Source organism: Diplotaxodon limnothrissa, linkage group LG8 (assembly GCF_057381915.1).
Source record: "Diplotaxodon limnothrissa isolate DT_005_m linkage group LG8, D_limnothrissa_male_GT1.1, whole genome shotgun sequence".
Taxonomy (NCBI): Eukaryota; Metazoa; Chordata; class Actinopteri; order Cichliformes; family Cichlidae; genus Diplotaxodon; species Diplotaxodon limnothrissa.
Window position 1 is genome coordinate 30,943,241 of NC_140603.1, and position 20,854 is coordinate 30,964,094.

At 45.9% G+C, this 20,854-nt stretch overlaps 1 protein-coding gene across 1 annotated transcript in view; it reads left to right on the top strand.

Annotated features, from left to right (window-relative positions):
• The window catches only part of LOC146627407 (glutamate receptor ionotropic, delta-1-like), a 628,504-nt gene that overhangs the window by 438,237 nt on the left and 169,413 nt on the right, over positions 1-20,854 (top strand). Inside the window, exon 4 of the mRNA XM_085361656.1 lies at positions 973-1,178. Within this exon, the coding sequence (XP_085217782.1) occupies positions 973-1,178 (206 nt within the window). The remainder of the gene's footprint in view (positions 1-972; positions 1,179-20,854) is intronic.

A 20,854-nucleotide genomic window follows, 5' to 3' on the forward strand; every position in this document is an offset into this window, starting at 1 on the left:
ATTTAAAAACTGTACTTTTGAGTTAAAATATATATTTATAATTTTAATAAATGACAAATTAAAAAAGCATGAACATTTTTTTGTATAGAAACAATATCAAACCGTGACACCAAAGTATCGAACCGAACCATGAATTTTGTGTATCGTTGCACCCCTACTGTTTACATCTTGTTTGAGAGCTCTGGGCATTGGGATCAGTTTTTCTTTGATTTCACTCTTTGTTTAGTGCAAGTTATTACTCAGGAGGTCAGGAAAAGGTCACGATTTAGATAAAAATGTGCCTGTTCATATTAATCCATTGATATACCCCTGATACATGTACAGTGTTTAAATGATGGCACAGCGTATGTGTATCTCCAAGACTCATCTATTTGCCATGCATCCTGACTCCTTCCCTACAACCTTCCTTCTGCATCATGATAGCGATCTTCTTCTGAAAGCAGATGGAGTTATAGAGCTGTTTTGGATGTTTGAATAGACGGGTTCATGCTGTGATCTCCTCCCGGTCTGCTCATGGCTGAAGTCACGAGGTTTCAGTCTGTTTTTTTCTGTCAGTTCAGTGGAAGAAATGTTGATTTAGATAATTGTTCCCTTTTCGGTTCCTGCTGAAGTTTGAGCTACAAATACACCATCAGTGAGTCATGCATGTAAAAGAGATCTGAGAGCTTGCTGCTGATATTCCTGCTGTGTGCTGTGCACTAATGGCCCTTCGTATCTTGTAGACTTTTGCTGTTGATGCATATGTTTTTCACAAAGGCAGGACACGTGGGGTGGTTGATGGAACAGACGACAGATGCCACACAGCCGTCACTTTGACATGTAAAGACTGTGTTGATCAGTTTGGGCTCAAGTGTCTGTCGCTGGCTGCTGATTGGCCACGGTCGTTTCTTTACTTTGTATGAGACTGCAGTAATGTCTTAGCACATCAGCAGTTGTGTGTATCTGACTCCGTGTTGTGTTTTCATCTTTCAGATATCCGCGGCCTGCAGGGTTTCCTCGACCAGACGTCCCGCCAGGGTGTCGACGTGGCGTTGCAGAGAGTGGACAGGAACATCAGTAAAATCTTCACCAACCTCTTCACCACCATGAGGACCGAGGAGCTCAATCGGTACAGAGACACACTGAGGAGAGCCATCCTGCTGCTCAGCCCACACGGAGCGCACACATTTATCCAGCAGGTCGGTCCAGCTCTGGTTTTTCTGGTGTGTTTACTGCAAAAAGTCGCCTAAAAATGCAATGAAGTGAGCAGATGAGTGCGATCAGTGTGTGAGTGTGTTGTGCTTAATGTATCTGAAGGAAACCACACGGCCCCTCTGAGGTCTTAGTAACACTAACTTTATATTTAACCGTGTTTAACTTTAGATTATAGATTTTTCTGTCAGTTCATTTTTTTCCCTCCTGATTTCAAGACTTCAGTTTTTGAAATCTGCTCATATCCTCTGACAGCAGAGGGTTTAACAAACACCTGCAGCTTCACAACCCTGCACGTAGAGTCTGCAGCTTTTAAAATACAGGTTTGTCACATAAGAACTGCCTAACAATCCAAATCCAGGCGTTACTTTTTTCAGTAACGAGTAATCTAACTAATTACTATTCCTATCGTTACAACGCCGTTACAGTTACTAACAAGGAAACACGGTCCGTTACTATTTTTCAACAAACAGACGGTTGAAGCTGTGTTCAGGTTACCGCATCTTATATCAGCTGCAGGAAGTAGCTGTAAGTAATCTGGACGCTACGGCTTTAAGCAGCTGCGCTCCCGCGGACGGTGATCACGATCAGTTTCTGGCACAACAGCTGGAGCTCAGGGGGCAAAACAATCACATGAGTGCTGCTGTTTGACTGAGGAAGAATAAAGGAGTCGTGGTCAATCACATGACCACTTAAAGACAAAGCAACAAGGTGACATGTACCAGTTTATAAACTGTGTTGATCGGCCAGTAAAACCAGAGTCATGATAAACAAGACATACGCTGCGTTTGTTCCTCAATAGTTTCGTCACGTTTACTGTCTAAGGACAGCAGCGAGACCTCTCTGCTTATGAGCAAAACAAACAAACAAACAAACAAACAAACAAACAAACAAACAAACAGGGGAAGTTTTATGAGTGACGTAGAGAGAGAGAGAGCAGAAAAAGAGAGAGCGAGTTTTGAGATGTGAGCGATTTGTGACGTTTAGCGTGTTTGGAGTGTGTAGTTCATGTGTAGTTAGTGTGTAGTGTTGTGGATAGTGTTGTGTTGTGTGTCAGAACAATGAGGCGGCTGCTGTCTCCAGGTAGAAACAGGAGTGATACACCTGCTGCTGTCAGACCTGCAGGTATCAGGCTGTGATGTTTCCTTTATAGTGGACAGAAATGATGTTTTTGCAGAGGCACAAATAATTTGTGTGTCATCTTATTGAAGAACAGCTGATTGTTCTGTAAACAGTTTGAAATGGTTATTTAAAAAATCAAGGTAAAAGGTAAATGGCTGCAAATAAGTTTGTTGTTTGCAAAACTTGTGCATATGATTTTAAATTGACAATTTATATTTTCATTTAAAGTTATGAAATATGATCATCAAACATGTTTGTGGTTGTTACAGTAAAAATATAACTTTTTCTACTCTGATTTCATGTTGTTTGTCTGATTTTAGATCAGTTGTGTTAATACAGTTTGTCAAAATGAAAACATGACTGTAAATTCAGACACGTGAGGTTGTGCTGAAAACAATGAGACCAAACAAGGCAAAGTAAATCGTTTCTATAGGTGAAATGTGGACGAAACATCAGAGTGGTTAAAAATGGCCGATTATACCCTGCAGGAGGAATCCGACCAATCTTAAGACATGCACTCAGAGCGAGTGCTTCTGAGTGCATGTCTGCAACAAGTGAGCGAGTGCACAGGGGGCAAAAATATTTGTTGAAGAAATGAGTGAGTGCATGCAGGAAACAGCTGAGCTGGTGAAAAACACGGAGCATGTGTGCAAAGTAAACTCGTCTACAAAGTGGAAAAAACCCAGCGTGCAAAATAAGAGCAGAGTGTGACGCAAACACCTGAGCGTAGCTGAGCAGCGAGCCGAGGGGGCGCGTGGCGGGAAAATAGTCTGCAGATGGATCAAAAAATAATGAGTGGCAGTAACGAAGGAGCGCGTGCAGAGGTGGAGCGAGTGGACGTGAAAAATGTGTGTGTGTGTGTTTTTCTGTTTGTCCAACCTGCACGTCCACGCGCACCGCCGCGATCACTGATCATTTGTAAGCCTGTGTGTGCCCAGGTGTGAGCGGCCACCTGGAGTGACAGATGGAGGCTTCTGACACACACACACACACACACACACACAGACACACACACACACACACACACACACACACACACACACACACACACAGCTGACTTTGTGAATTTATTTGTGTCCTGTCTTATGTTTCACAGCGACTTTTGTCCGCGGATCAAACAGCCGTATGTATAATTTGAATTATTTACTGAAGCGTGACTCTGTGAGAGAGTGTGTGTGTGTGTGTGTGTGTGTGTGTGTGTGTGTGTGTGTGTGTGTGTGTGTCTGAGCACATGACACAGCACCAAGAACCTGCAGCTGATCAAACAACAAAAGCTCTGATCACAGGCGCAGTTTGATCTTAAGGCTTGTTCATGATCAGAAATGAAACTGTATTTTTGTGACTTTCTGCCTTTGATCCGGTCAATATTTATCCGGGGCGAGTGATCATAATTCATGTGTGATTGTTGGCCACACACACAAAGGAAACCAGTCCGGTGACAGCTGTTACTTGGCAGTGAGAGACGCACCGTGCAGAGCGGCGACGGGGAACCAGCAGGCGCTGCAGGATGACGGCTGCTCCGTGTGCTCGGAGCACCGGCTCTAATCTTTGGTGTTTAACATCTGAGCTCCATAATCAAGCTTACTGTAAGTGTCAGTCGTTACAGTGATCACAGGGTGATACAAGGCTACGTCATAAAACCCCCAGTTTGCCTCTGTAGTCAGTTGCTGCTCTGAGTTATTCTGTACACACTGACCTGTGAGTGTGGAGACGGACGGAGAGGGAGGACGGCCACAGCTGGAAGCGTCTTATCTGAGAGCTAACAATGAGTAGGTGTGTTATAAATGTCCCGAGCTGTCAGTCAGCGGCTCGGCCCTCTTTATCTGCACAGATGAAACAGTCAGACTTTCCTCCGCCCGCTCGCAGCACGCTGATAACAAAGCAAAGAACGTGCGACCGTGTCGGCGCTCTGAGGCCGAGGCATTGTCAGGGAGAAACACGGCACTCTGGGAATTCAGAGCGCAAAGATGGAGGGAGAAGCAGCTGCTCCTTTTTAAAATATCTCACCTGCACAGTGTGTTTCTGCTTCTTTTTACTTTTATGCTGCAAATAGTTCAAAGAGACTCGTTTCACCTCTGCGTGCTTCATCAAACCCTCGGACGTGCACAAGCACGGAGGTGGAGGGAAAAACGTAGCTACTAATCTGAGCAGAGCGATTTGTTGCTTCAACACTTAAAGATGAACTGAGATTATTATTAGTTCACATTATTATAGCAGCAAAGTGAAAAAGGAAGAAAATAAAGAGAATAAAATGTAAAAGAAAAACACCGAACAACTACAGAGAAACACTTCAAATGTAAATACAGTAAACACACACACTAAACACACATGCTGCTGTGTGTGTGTGTGTGTGTGTGTGTGTGTGTGTGTGTGTGTGTGTGTGTGTGTGCTTAGACACTTCTCTCAGGTGTGTTTAACTAATAGTGCTAATGTCCATGGTTGACAGCATGTGTCTGTAAAAGAGTGGGAGGCTTGGGCTCAGAAACACAAATGTGTGTGTGTCTGTGTGTGTGTGTGCGTGTGTGTGTGTGTGTGTGCGTGTGTGTGTTTGGATGCTGAGACATTCATTAGCACCGCGACATGACGGCGTAGGAGGGTGAGACAGAGCTGAATGGAAGTTGCACTCTTCAGTAATGTCATGGAAACCTGTTAAAGCTTTGCCAAGTTTTCACACTGCCAAACACACACACACACACGCACACACACACACACACACACACACACACACACACACAGTGTATCCATGAATCTTGCAGCCAGAGCTTCTTCCCTTCAGTTGCGTTTTTCCTGTCTGCTTACAGTCGGCGTGGGACAAACTCGGTCTCCTCTCAGCATCTTCATGTTGCTCTGAGCTCAGAGACCTGAGAGCTGCAGCACACACAAGTGAAAGACGTGAGCTAGTCTCTGCTAAATGTGACTGCTGATCACATTACGAGTAAACCTCAGGATGCCATGACCTCCAGCACGCTGTGAGGCGTCTGCAGCCACGTGTGAAGTGGCGTAGATGAAGATTAGCACCTCCCAGTCTGAGAAGGGTTTTAGTACCCACTCCAGGTCGGGCCTGAGTTGCTCCTCTGATTGGAGGAGTTAAAGTATGGGGTGACGGAGCGATCGGTGAAGAGAGAGCTGAGTGTGAAACGGCCTGTTTGCATCTCTGCCTTCACCTGTGGTGATGATACGATGGCACGTCCTCCAGAGGGTGCCCCCGCTCTGCTGCAAAGAGGGTGGAGGCTTTGGGGAAATCTGGGAAAGTGAACGGAGCAAGTTTAAGGTCATTTTCAGGATTTCAGGTCTGCATACCCTAATCTAAATCTACTAGCAGAGCACTTATGAGGCATGTGAATGCATGTAACAGACTTCATTTCAAAGGATTTTTTTATCATGTGGCCCAGACCCTCACCCACCCTGGAGCTCAGGGTTTGCTCACCTTGTAGATGTTAAGAGGTAAAAGTCGGCATTACAACACCTGACGTGTTCGTAGCTAATGAGTCCGTGGCTTTGATGACAGCGAGCCCCTCTCTCTGTAACTGTGGTTCATTTGCTTATAGAACAGTTAACATGACCTTGTGTCGTTATCAGATACAGGTGTGTAATCATTCAAAGGTCCGCCTCTCCTTTGAACAAACACTGTTAATTATCTGCACATTAGATTCACCGCTGAGGGTCACCCGTGGATTCGTCCTCCGCTACACTGAACGTGGAGTTTCGTTCCAGCCTGTGCTGTTTGATTTCACCTGCAGCTTCGTGCACAGGTTTGTGGGTGCAGCGTGGTGAGCAGGGGATTGATTTGTTAGATGTTTGGCAGTGGGGGGAAAAGAGAAAAGAGAGTTTTTCCCTTAAGGTGGAAGTCTTCTGCTTTTTTCCTATTTTAATTCTAAGACTCGGTTGGTGTAGCTGCTCAGTTCATCGTCTGTAGGAAAAAGCTCTTTGAGCTGCTGCTTCTTCTGATTTGTGGCTTCTTACAAACACAAGGTGTGATCAAGAGGTGGGCGGAGCTTCTCCACCGTCTGTGTTACTCAGAAAGGAAACATTTAGAGATGCACCTGTGAGCGATTGGCTAAAATTGTAATCTTTGGTAATATTTAATATGAAAGCTTAATTTTCATAATGCAGCACAAACATGTAAAGAAAAAACAAACATTTTTTCAACATGATCTTCCACTTCCAAGATGTTTTATGCACTGTTAGGTGCATGTAGACTGTGAGGCTGTGCCATCGTTAAAGTTTGGGGCTAAAATGTAATAAAAGCTGCACGCAATCATTTCATAAACTCTGATTTATTGACAAGCAAACACTGAAAACATGTCCCTGCACATTCTTCAAGCGAAGCAGGCACCATTGGGGAAAAGATGGAACCACCAGTGACGTCATACAGACAATAATTCAGCCTGAGGAGGAAGCTGGATGGTGGTGGGCTGCCAAGCGGCTTGCAGGAGGCACCTTGCACGACTGCTGACCTCACTCTCAGCAGAACGGTGTTGATGAAAACACCGGCAGCCTCAGCTGACGCCTCCGTCGCTGCTTCGGCGGAGCAGAAACGTCTTGAAGCACGTGTCAGGTGGCGCCGGCGCTGCTCTGTAAATCCTAATATGTGTCATTTCTTTTTGTTATAACAACGATGGCGGCATCACGAGGACGCTGCGCTGGCTTTTATTAGCGCCTCCATAATTCTCCGTCAGCTGTGAGTAGACTGTGTGAATCATTACAGAGTGTGTGAGTCCACACACACACACACACATGCAGAGGTGCGCACACTGCGAGCTGCCATGTGTGCAGCATCAGTCCCTGACTCTGCTCTGTCTGCCTCCTCTCTTCCTGTTATTTACCTCCAGGCCTTTCTGACCTTTCCTTTAGCTTTTCCTTCCTTCCTTCCTCTCGTTCCTGTTTCAGTTATTTTCCTTCCTCTCCAACATTTCGGCTTCCTATTTATTCTTTGCACTCTTGCTTCGCGTCTCTTTATTATGTCCTTTTTGTCCTGTTGTGTCCTTTCTCCCTTCTTTCTTCCTCTTGTTTTCATGTCCGTCTTCTCTCATCTTCTTTTTATCCTTTTTTCATTTATTTTTCCTTCCTCATCCCTCACTTCCTTCCTTTCTCATGCCCTTGTTTACATCCTTCTTCCATTGCATCCTCCTCGCCCTCTTGCCTTCCTCCCTGTTCCTTTGAATTCACCTTGTTTCTCACTATATTATTTTATTTCTCCTCTTCTCTCTGACTTTTATCTGGTGGTGAAGAGTATGAGACAGAGAGGATAAATCACCAGAGGAGTGAAGTTTAGATTGGGAGGTGGGACGAAGCTCTCGGTCACCAGAGGAGACACGCTGACTGACGGGATCCTATCACGCTGCTGAGCAATGATGGGTGACGACAACTACTGTGTGTGTGTGTGTGTGTGTTACATGTCCTCGGGGCAATAAACCCTCCTACAGCAAATAGAAAATGACCTCAGTAAACACAAACAGCCATTTTCTCCTCAGACTTTCACACTGTTGTTTGTTCTCCTCGCTAAAGCGACGCTGTGAGGTTTTTTCTGATGGTGGAGAAAGAAATCTGTGCAAAGGTTTATATTAAACACTAAAAGTAAAGAAAAGAAGCTTTACTATTAATTCCATTAGTAGATTTGTAAGCTTTTCATCTTTGCACAAACTATTCTTCATCTTCCAGGCAGCCTGACAGATGTTTCTTCCATGATTTCTCAGACCTCAACGCTCCTCACGTCTGGGGAGTCTCTGTCCATGAAGGATCAATTATGGAGATGTGATTTAGTTTCACCGCATGTACTCACCTGTGTAGATTCAGGGTCACTCAGACTTTAAACTCTGATCATCACACAAAGACTGAGTCACGGTTTTGAGGTCTGTAATGCCGTTATGGGTTTTTGGATTTCAAGTGAAGTGGCTTTACTGTCATTTTAACCAGATACAGTGATCCAGCACACAGTGAAGCGCGACTACGTTCATCCAACACCACGATGCTACTTATGACACGTAACAGGCAATCGACACAGTAACAGAACAGGACGATACAGACACACAGTGCAGTAGAAAAGTGCAACAATGACAGTGGGTTGTGCAAAAAACTGAGAATTGTGCAAAAAGTAGCTTGATGTATTAAAGTGTGCGTGAGACTGAGCAGATTTCTGATCAGTCCTCTTCTCATATTTGTCTCAGTACTTTAGTTGGATTATTAGCTCTCTTAGTCTCTTCTCTGTGTTTTCATGAAGTCAGCCTCTGTCTCCATGTTTGTCAACTCTGTGTCTCAGTATTAGTTATTTCCTGTTTTATTTTGGCGGTCTCTTGCTCTCATGTTGCGTCCCGTGGCTCTGTTACTGACAGATTATTCATTTTTGTGGTTTTTGAGTTCCTTGGCGATGGAGTCTTTGAGGCAGTCGTGTTGTCTTTGTTGGTGTTTGGACCTCCCCCGTGGCGATGACAGCGTGTCGCTGAACCACACTGCTGTTGCTCAGCGTTGATGCTCAGCGTGCTACACAGCCCCGCCCCTTCGTTGCAAAGTTTGAACTCAAACTTTTCCAGCTGAGGAGCATTTCTAACCTTTTATTGTGACGATTAGAAGCTTGGCCGTCTCCTCCTCTCCCGCCGAGACATTTTGCTTTGCCTGGTGAACAACAGGTCGGTCTTAATTGACTTGCCTCCTGAAACAAAAGTTAAAAGGTTGAACACAAAGAAACCTTTGCACAGTCAATGAGGCTCTTTCAGCGTTACTTTGACCTTTTGAGTTTCAGAGTTTGGTGTCTGAGGAGAGTCGGTACAGTTTCTGAGAGGCGAGTCTGTCCTCAGCACGACTCGGATGCAAGCGGCAGCCCAGCTGTTAGGCTTGTAAATTCTTGGATTAGAGAGCTTTTAAAGACAAGGTTGCTAGTTCCACTTTTCGAGCGTGTTTCTTAATCATCGTTAATCGCCCTCAGATTTGTTTCCCCGTCAAGATGGTCCTCGTGGGACACGAGAGAAGGACGGCATCGCTAATGAAGTGCAGGAAAGGAGGCGAGAGGAGAATTCAAGAAAAGGAGAAACCCTCTCCGCCTCCATAGGAAGCAGGGAACAAGGAAACGAGGAGAAAAACCTCTGACACACACACACACACACACACACACACACACACACACACACACACACACACACACACTGTGTGTAACTTCAATAGAACAAGAAGAGAGAAAAGGAGACAAAGGAAAAAATCCGAGTTTGATCTGAATCTGAGTGAGGAGGAAACTTGAGGAATAATCAGGAACGTCTGCCTCAGCGCGGGACTAAAGAAGAGTCCTGTTAAAGCTTCGTGTTTCGAATGATTCAAACATCCATCGTGGAAATGAAATCAAACTTTGTCCCCATAATGAACTCCCACTGAGTGATGGATGAGTGTCAGCGTTGAACCTGTCTCAGGTTTCCGTCACGTTTGGTCCTTAAATCGGCCGATGAGGCGTCACGCATCCGCGCTCGTCTCCTGTTTGTCGTTTTTATCCATCTTACGAGGCTGTAAAGGCCGACACTGGAAACACATCAGCAAATCTGTGACTCATCTGGAACCAGGCTAGGTCTTCTCCGTCCACGTGGGCCGGGGGTGAAAGTTCACCCTCTGATCATGAAAGCAGCAGCGCCACACAAATATTCTGTAATAACGGGCAGCCATCGCAACTCGAAGACGTGCTCGCCAAGAACAAATGAGTCAGTGTAATAACGGTCTTTACAGCAGTATTTGTGTTCAGGCTCGTTCTGTCCGAGGTTGGACTCTCAGTTATTGTTGTTCGGCCCCATCATCTTGTTCCTGGCAGCTCTTACTTCCGGAGCCCCCGATAACAGGAAGTGCTTCTTTGCTGCGAACCTGACGCGCTGCCGTTGTGACGTCACATTGCTGTGACTTACTCGTCCTTCTGTGCGTGTTGTAGCGGTGCAGGTGATGCGGCGAGACCGTAGACACAGCCGGCTCGCACACTACAGACGTGGCCTGTGCTCCGCCCACTACAGACGTGGCCTGTGCTCCGCCCACTACAGACGTGGTCTGTGCTCCGCCCACGGAGCTGAGCACATAAAAGCTTACTGTGAATAAAACACACGTGTCTGTGTGACGTGGTTTTCGTCCCCGATGGGAGGATCAGACTGAAGGCCGATGTTCTTCCAGTCCTGCTTCTCTTCATCGATCTGCCTGTTTTTGCTGCTGCTGCTGGTGATGAGGAGAAACTCAAGTTACCTGTAGCATCAGCTCCTCTATTTTTCCCCTCACTGTGGTTTCAGTGGTTGCCATGGTTACGTGGCGAGCTGCGGCAGCGAGTTCAAGTAGTTGAACCGGGGGGAAAAACAGTGGAGGAAACCTGTGGCTGTCTACGCCCCTCGGTGTCCGGCCTACACCGACCCTGTCAGCAGTGGTCTGCGGACGCCGTCGCAGCTTTTACCGTCGGTGACATAACCGCAGGACATCACGTGCAGGGCAAAGAGCGCCTGCATGGGTGCGTAGGGAACTTTTTTAAAAAGGTCAAACGTGAAAGTGTTTGGTGCCTAAAGGATAAGATCAATAAAATCACGTGAAGAGCACTTTCTTCATAATAGTCTCCAGCTGTTGGGATCATCTGGCGTCTAAAGTAAAGGAATTCTTTCAAGGCCTCTGACACGGATAACCAGCAGGAAGTGGACTGACGTTCGGACACACAGTGGATAAATGTAACACATGCACGCTCGTGTTAATGGGTGTGATGGCACATCTGGTTACTGGCTTCGTGTTATGTTGTGGTGGTTTATACGTGTTTTATTTCGAGAGGTGGCTTTCGTTGACACGCGTGACAACAGTGATCTTTATAACAGAAGCGATGGAGTCCCTATGCAAGACCGACTCCACCCATTGGTTAGTGAGGTCCTGTCGTAAAGCCTCTGAGCATGTTGGTGATGTAGGTGGCTGGATGTGCAGAGAGCCATGGGGCTGCCAGACGGACCGATTACTCGCTGCATAAATACTTATGACTGACGGCTCGTTAGCCAAGCAGATTACCCGGACTAATCGAGCTTTCTGTAATAAAAAACATAATTGATGAAATTAGCTTCACGTGGTGTTTGTGTTGTATACAAGTTAGCAACAGATGCCACAGACCCAGCTTATTGTTGAGCGAGGACGGCAGGTGGGATGACTGCCCCTGCTGGCTGAGAGAAAGAATGCAGGCTGAAGGCTCTTCAGCTCTGGCTTCACGTTTCATAGCAGTGCTTCCTTTTTATCTTTCTGACAGGAACTGTGGAGAAATAAAATAGTGTTGCCTGAGTTCAGGGAGAACATCAAATATTTCTTTGGGTCCTCTCCTGCAGAACCTCACGCTCACAGATTAAAAACATAAAACATAATCTGGGCTGGGCATGTGCAGAAAAGGTCACTTTGACCCTCTGGTACTTCTTATCATTCCTGTCACTCATGCTGTTTTCTCTTTTTTTTTTTAACAAACCTTCCAGTTTTTTGTCTTTTTTTAACAGATTTTTGTTTATTCTGCTGCTGACAAACCAATTAAAGCTTCATCAGGCGAGGAGAGAGGGCAGAGTGACATGTAGCAAAAGAAAAGCGAGTAGTCATCCTGCGTGCAGCACGATAATTGATCTCACCCACATCACCTCTCTGCTATAATTGGAGCACTCACTGTAAATGCCCCGGCCTCTGTCTAATTGCCTGGAAGGAGGCGGAGGTGAAGAATACTTGACAAGCATTAGCGCTGATTGGAGATCAGCGCCGCAGACGTCAACTTTGGCTGGTCGGGTCACAGCCTTCACGCAAACTGAGATTATAGAGCGAAAGGTGCATGCGTAATTTTGAATGCTTCAGGCAGGTCGTTGCTAAAGGACACGCGTTAAAGAGCGAGGAAAAGATGCCAGTTTTGTCTGAGGACTTGTTGGACGGGCTGACGCTGTTCTGTGCAGACACTGAGAAAGAATCAAGCATAAAAACGAGGAAGGCACAAACATCCTGATGACTGAGAACACTGTGAGACTTCAAACGCTGAGCCAAGCCTGTCTTTGGCTGCTACAGCTGAAGGTCATGCTAGGGGGTGCCTGACTTGGTACATGGGCAGAGGACTGGGGAATCTCCCACACCAAAGCTAGCAGCTCCACTTGCAACATCTTCACTTAATGACCCTGATTGCTGAAAGCAGCTGAGGTGAGTATGACCAGGATGGGTTGGGCCCACTGCAGAGATGATGTATTTTGTCTGTCCTGGTAAAACGTCCAGAAGTAAGACACGATGATACTACACTGATGCACTGATAATCGAGCAGCATGGTCCCAGTGAGGCTCCTTGACTGGTGAACATAAAGTAAAAAGTGGAAGAAAGTAGCTTAACTAATGGACACAGTTTACTTAATGAAGTCAAAATATCGAGTGAGGAAACGTGAAAATCATTCCTCTGGGATAATAACTGCCTGCTTTTTAATTTTATTTTGTAGGAACCTGACTTCCTTATTTTAGGAATCTTATCATGTCACTTATAATGACGTAAGATGAGAGGGCTTCACTGTCTGCTGTCAGTGGTAGGACGGGGGGATATCACCGTAATGCAAAAATACATAATGACTGTAGAAAATTAGTCTCCCACTTATAAAGTAAATAAATGCATAAGGCTCTGAGCTGCACACCATCCAGGAGCTGTACTGTGTGCAGCCACTGCTTAGATCAAATATAGCATGTGAAACTGAGCTGATGCATTTGCATCTAATCTATATTCCCGTAATATTCCGCTCCATCCCGTCGACTCGTCGCTGTGAAAGTAGCAGCACGTCACTGCCAAAAAGCTGCAGAGACGACCCGCTCGCCCGTGTTCACGGCCGGCAGCCGATGTAAGGGCATTCGCGTGACAACCTCTCCCTTGGCAGCGATACGAGATGGATGAGAGATGGATAGGAGATGGGCTGACGTGTCGTTTGTCACTGAGGGAGCGGTGGCGGCGGGTGCTGTCATTTGTTTGGCTGGCGGACAGCGTGGCTGATAAAGCAGCGGTCTGACAGGGCTAATCTGATATCGGCCCGGAGAGCCGAGGAAACCCAAGGCGGCGCCCGGGGCAGTGAGGTGCGGGGAACGTATCGAATCATCTCTCGGAGCACGAACTGTAGACACGCACCTGTGCGCCGACGAGGGCCGAGTCCTAAAGGCGAGTCCGTTTTTTTAATGTAGGAATAAAGTTGCAACTTTCAACATTTCGTTCATTTACCCTGAAATAACGGCTGTTACCACGGCAGCTGATGAGTGCTGACACCTCCCTATGAGAACTTGGTTTATACTCCAGTGTGAGGGTGGATGGAGGTGGAGCATCTCCTGAAACTCTCGTATTTAACCATAAAGGGGCGTTTTCATCAGTTTCTGACCTCAAACTAAAATTGCTGCAACAAAGCGACGTCCTGAGAGGCTCTTCAGACGCACCGTGGAAGATGGCCTGCAGCCTCCCTCACACGCACTCAGAAACCTTACTCACTGTTATTAGGCACCGACATCTTTAGCTGTAGGTCTCATGACTGTTTCCTTTATGCACGTGGACTTTCTGTATACAGTACTCACACCTGCACCGCAACACGCAGAAAACATGTGAAGGTTTCTGCTGCTGGGGAAGGATTTGGAATTTCATGCCATATGCTGTGTGTTGGTGTAAGGACCAGGCCTTTACACTGGGACCACCAGAATTCCTGATGTTCCTCCTAAAAACACTAGAAGCAGTTCAGAAATGCAACAGAAGGCACGCACTTGGTACACATCAATGAGACACTTTATTAGGCACACCTGTAAAATCTCCATGTTCAGCTTGTGTGATAAACTGTTATTGGGGTAACAGTGGGTGGTGTACGGGGCACCACCTGATCTATATCACAGACAAAGGATTGACTGACGTACCTCAGGTCTGTCAGTCGTGCCGAGTCTCCTCTGGACCCTCAGGCGCAGCGCCCGCTGTGAGGGGCGTTAAGGATTGGATGAAGAGCAAACGAGACGTGTGCCTTCACGTCTCTGTTTTCACTCTTCGTGTGATCGGATGGCCAAATGATGAAAAATGAACGAGACAGATTTCTTTAATGTTTCATCATGTTTTCACTCCAGCACCCGCCCCCTACTGTTACCCTCAGCCCCACCGCGCACGCACTTCCTCAAAGAAAACTTCAAAATAGATAACTATTCGTCTGACGTGTGGAGAGACACGTTCCCCAAAATAATCCGTCCTCATCTCCAGCTGATGGAAACACAACCTGATTATTATTTCTGGGATTTTGCTGGAAATTTGGGTAACATTTCGACGCCGACCTGCCGAGACAGAGATTGCTTCTTTCAGCACACACACACACACACACACACACACACACACACACACACACACACACACACACACACACACACACACACACACACACACACACACACACACACACACTGGTAGCTTGCACATAACAGGACCCTGGAAACATGTCCCTCTCTTATTGTTTTCCTCTGTTGTTTTCTTCATCTTTTTTCAGGCTGTGAGCTTCAGTCATCCATCTCTGTCTCCTCATCCCCCCCCCCCCCCCCCCCCGCTTCGCCACACTTTTTTCTCAAGCCTCGCCCGCCCACTTTGTGGCTCTCGCTATTTTCCTCTCGCGCGCCCACTCCGCCTCCCTCACACTCACTTCTCTGTGCACTCTCTTTGCTTTGTCATATTCCATCTGTCTTGTAACTCCAGAGTGTGCACACGCGTGTACGTACTGCATACTTGTTTTTATATCTGTCCCAAAGCAGAGAGAGGATGAATGGAGCGCAGCTCACAGAGCTCAGCACGCACGTCTGCACGCACGGCTGCACGCACGTCTGCACGCACGGCTGAATACGCGAAAGCAAAGCTACGCTGCAGTATCAGCTTTGTTTAGATCAGCGTGCCTGATACTGGTGTGGGTCATATCGGGGCAATGACACCTTTGCATTCAAGCAAACATGGAGTGAGGAGCGTGTCTGACCTGCTTACTGCACATGTAGTTGTGGTATTTTGCTCTTTTTAACCCTTTAAGACCGACCATAGAACCAAGCCCGCCAGAGCTTACTTTATATTTTCACATGCTGTGGAGCCATTTTTGGGAGCATTTCAAGTTGCTATACATCAATACAACCATTATAGCCCAGATTGTAATAATATGTCTGCATTAAGTGCATAGTAATTACATAAATTGCAAAAAAGTGCAATAAACTACAAAATAATTGAAAATTGTTTTTGTTTTTTAACATATATTTCTAGTTAGAGAAATTTAAGAGGCTTATCCCTCAAAACTGTAAATACAAAAAAGTTGCACAAAATAGTTTCCCACCACAGGAAATTTATTTTGAGTGTCTTCATAGTTTTATTTTTGAAATACACCAATTTTTATATACTGCAGGAAAAACGAAAATAAATATTATAGTGCAAATTTGCAAAAAAGCAGCATATGCATCAAAATAAACTATTTCCAGCAGTGCAATATGAGTCCTCAGCATCCCAGAAACGACACAGAAAGTCATAAAGTCAAAGATAACTTTTAAAAACACCAGCATAGACTCATGAGGCCCTGATGGTAAAAAAAACTACATTTCCGCAAAAATGACGTCACTTCCAGTTTTGGGCAGGTCATGGTGGACATGCGATAGTTCGCTCTGACGTCTATTCCAACATAGGAAGTGTTACGAACAGCTGATCGGATCGGCAAAGCTGTTTCTGGAATATTATGTCTCTGTTCCTGCAAGCGCTTTTTATGCAGTTTTTGCAAAGCTTTATGTGGAAGGAAACCGTGACCGAGGACAAGCTGATGGCATAAGATGTAAGAACAACTCCTCCGGTTTCATATGCAAAAAAAATTATTGCGCTAGCTTACGTGGTTGCAGTGCTACGGGATTTAAAAATAGTTACGCAAAACAGAGCGTGCCCACTCTGACCGGCTTTAAAGGGTTAAGCAGGTACAGAGTAGAACACACAGTCAGCTCCATCAGGGATATCATCGAGGCTGAACTGTGTTGGTCCCTTTCATCTGATTTGGTGCAAATCAAGGTGGTAACAGGTGCAGTGGAGAGGGGACAACACTCCACATGTTGGCCTCAGACTGTTGCTCCCTCCTTACCCGTCCTGACTGATTGTTTTCAGGAGAGCTGGACGTGGCTGTGGAGGAGCAGCAGGGCCAGTATCTGCTACTTAGTGTGAGCAGGAACAGCCAGAAGCACTGCCAGAGCCCTGCAGGCAGATCGTGTGCATGCTTCTCAGCCCCGGTGTCCTTTGGTGGGTCCGGCGCCGTGCAGCTCGATCGGCATTCACCAGAGAACATCAGAACTGGCAGGTCTGCCGCCGAAGCCCTGTTCTCTTCACAGATGAGAGCATGTTCACGCTGAGCACATGTGACAGATGCCACAGCGTCTCCAGACTCTCTCACATCTGTCACACGAGCTCAGGCTGTACCTGTTATCGGCTGCTGGGCCAATGCCCCGCTACAGCCCCGTCCAGCTTCTCCTGGTGTCTCCTCCTCCAGACGCAGCAGACCTTTGTGTGATTTCCACCCCTGCAAAGAGCAAACTGGAGAAAAATCAGTCGGGAACCGTGAGGAGAGAGCAACGGGCTGCTAAAGCATTCCCTTTGCCGGGCGTGTCTTATTGTTAGCTCTCTGCTGCACCTGTCACTTTGCACCAAAGCAGCTGAAATGCAATCGTGGTTTACGCTCCATAATCGTACAGACAGATAATCCAGACGTTTAAATGATGAGCGAGTGTGGAAAACTGCAACCAACAACATTTCTCTGGGCCAAACAAATAATTTTAATGAACGTTAATCAGTGTAAAGCAAACAGTTTCAGTCGTGGCTTAAAGACTCCTGATGTGCTGTCGCTGCTGTAGTATTAACAGAAACACGGAGGAGATGAAGAGCAGCTGCTGCCTGCTGGGTGTCTTTCAGCATCACTGAGGTGCAGAGATGCGGCATTAAAAAATCCTTTTCCATTTGTTGATTTCTAACAGGAAAAGCGACCTCTGGTTAGTTTTTAAAGCATTAATTAAAATGTCTGCGATGGCAGAAATGACAAGCAATTACAAAGCACTCGGTTTTGTGTCTGTTTATCATCGTCAACATGGAGCAGACAGTTTGTCTTCATCTGTCTTCACATGCATGAACGTTCTGCATAAAGAGGTGGACGCTCACCTCCCCGATCCTCTAAGTGTCTCCAGTGATGTTACAGTGACTGCTTAAAGTTGTGGACCAACTTTCAAGCACATGTGCTACGGATACATCATCATGGAAGAGGTTTAGGCTTTGGTTAACGTCCGTTTCCACTGGAAATGTGACAGCTTCTATTCAAATAATTATTAGTTCAGGAGAATGTGCCTGCTTTAAACCCCTAACCCAGCTGTCTCAGGGCGAGAGGCAGGCTGCACCCTGGACCGGTCACTGTCGATGGGGTGACCTAACCCCAACATCTGCATGTCTTTGGACTGTGGGAGGAAACTGGAGTACCTGGAGAGAACCCACAGGGAGAACATGTAAACTCCACACAGAAAGACATCGTCCTTTAGCCGAGTCCACCGAGGTGCACGCCGCAGCTAAAAACAGACGCACTCTGGTTCTTTGGCTTCTTTATTCAGTGTCAACAGCTAACACTTGTCAGGATGTAACCTCTTGTTGCTCCCAGAAAGTGCAGCAGGATGTCATCTTCATTTGCATTCATGAAGAAGAAGAAGGCAGCGCTGTGCGAATATGTCTCTTTAAAAGATTGTGTTGATGCAGCTGCAGCTCGTATTCCTCCAAAACAGCACTTATTTCTCATTAGGCTTCTTCTTCTGTTGCTGGTGGAGCTGTTGTTTTCATAGCTTTTAACAAACAAAGTAATTACGCGCTGATTGCAGATGGGCTGTTAGCTGAGACTTTTATTCCAGCTCTACTTTTAAACCAAGAGGCTGGGTGATAAAAATGTATGAGTTTCATTTCTGTTAGCATATAGCAGAGGCTCTTTTTTGGAAGCACCAAATAATAAAAGAGTGAAGCCTGAGCTGTAGCTGTTGCTATGGTGCAGATAACGAGTCGAGCCACTTTAAACGCTAATAAAAGTAACATTGTAGCTTTATAGCAGTAGCTTTACTCCCCACACCCTGTTCTTGATGCATGCTGTTGGATGGGGCTTGAAGCTGACTGGTAAACTCAACAAAGGCAACAACAGCAACTATAATTTTCTTAGCAACAGTCATATTTTGATGCAGTAACATTCAGCATTTCATCTTTCTGAGCCATAGATACATGCATAAGTTACCTTTTCTTCATTTGCTCAAAGCGGATGTCTTAAGTCTTTGCACGGTCAGTTTGGAGGTCGTTCTTGTAAAACATTGTCCCTCGAGTCTCCTCTGGGAGGTGATTGGGGTGGATGGATGGGTCAGACGTCTGCTGGCTGTTCTTGCACTTAACATTTTCTTTATCCTTGCGGACTGAACCTTAAAACTCGCTAGAATGAGAACAGGCAATAAGATTTGTTCCACTTTAGCTCATTTTTGAGGACCTTCTGTCTGCTATGTCTTTATTTTCTCACAAGTTGCCCGAGTTTGATGATGTTTCTCCAAATTTTAAATAGTGTTGCACCCAATGCAAAAGTCTTCAGGTGTAGATAAAGGCATGCCGCAGTGAGCCACACCACGTTTTGCCTTTATGTCGTTTGGGTCACAGCTGTTTTCCTTGAGCTTATGAAGTCATTTAGAATAAAGCCCATGTTCATCTTTGGTGTCCGTCTCCACCTTATAGGCAGTGTTGGGAAAGTTACTTTTAAAATGTATTCCATTACAGATTACAGAATACATGCCCCAAAATGTATTCTGTAACGTATTCCGTTACGTTACTCAATGACAGTAACGTATTCTGAATACTTTGGATTACTTAATATATTATCATGCTTTTTACAACAACGTGAATGTACTATTGCTGTGTGATTTATTACTATTACTGAAGGTCCGCGTCTCCGAACTGTAGTAAAGGGACCTCTGACTAATACGGCGGGGTCCCTGTCGGCTCGTAGCTGAAAAATAGCTTTACTTTGTTGTGTGGGTCAACTTTTCTTGCGAGAGACAGAGAGAGGCGTTGAAAGACTGCTCCAACGGAACTTATTGTTTTCGGAGGAAAACACGAACACGGTGTACAGTCGAGTCTTAATAGCTTACTTACAACTGGGCTCGTCAGGCTCTCTTCTTGGCTGCAGTGGTTATTATTATATTTACATGCTTCCAGCTCCCGTTTTTGCTCGATGACAGCTCGTACCTTTCCACTCCCCTTTTTCTCCCTCCTCGCGCTCACAGACACATAACGTGTATGGCAGTGCATTCTCCCTGCAGCACGGACTACACTGCCCATGATGCTACATTCTTTAGAGCTATGCTTGTAGCATTCAGCCTGTTAGCTTAGCACAACAACAACAACAACGAAAAGGCGCTCTCTCACCCAGGAAACACACAGTCGCAGAGAGAGAGAGAGAGAGAGAGAGCGTCGCCCTGTAACCATGGCAACCGTAACGCTGCCGCCTGGAACAACAGCACGTAGCTGTCAAACAAAACCCAAACAGTCCTGACCCGCGACAATATGAAACAGGAAAGTACAGCAGTGTAATCCATTTATTTCAACAAAGTAACTGTATTCTGAATACCACCTTTTTAAACGGTAACTGTAACGGAATACAGTTACTCATATTTTGTATTTTAAATACCTAACGGCGGTACATGTATTCCGTTACTCCCCAACACTGCTTATAGGTCACATGTTAGTATGGTCCACTGTTGTTTCAGTGTAGCAGCGGTCTCTAGTGGTGAAGTGTCTTGCCCAAGGACACAACGACCGAGACTGTCCAAGCCGGGGCTCGAACCGGCAACCTTCCGATTACAAGGCGAACTCCCAACTCTTGAGCCACGATCGCCCCTCAACGTTAAAGACGTTCTTGTTATGTAAGGGTGGGAACAAGTGGGCTACAATGTTGGGTCACAGCATACAGGGCAACATTTAAAGGAAGCTTAGGTCAAGATTAAGTTCCTTAATAATATAAAAAAAGCAAATGTGTGCACATCGATGTTTCAGACTAAAGTGGCCAATCTCTGACCTCCGGTGATGACATCACAGCTCCGTGATGCTGAGCTGTGTTATCTGCTTTGTCACCAGCAAGCAGTCTGGTTCCCAAAATAGCTCCTCTCTCCCCCAGAGTCTGGAAACTTTATGCTGTAAGGCCAGCGTCATAAATACACCCTCAATCTTTTATCTGCAGAAACGTTTCCACCATCTGTTTGTCTGAGAGTTACCAACACGGCTTCTTAGAAGGTAGCAGCGCTGCGTAAAACAGCAAGACCTCCCCTGGTGTTACAGTGGGATCAGAGGGAAAAGGCATCCAGCGGCACATCTGCAGCTTTTCTTTTTTTTGCGTCGTCCTTTGGCCCATTTTCCCCGTTTATGCTGTCTGTCACGCTGCTGACAGAAGAATTAAATCTCAGGGCTGTAGGTATTGTGACTTTCTCTGGATGGCAGCTCCTGGCAATTATTCTGAAATGTAATAATGTGAATGCAATTTGTCACGACTGGAGCTGCA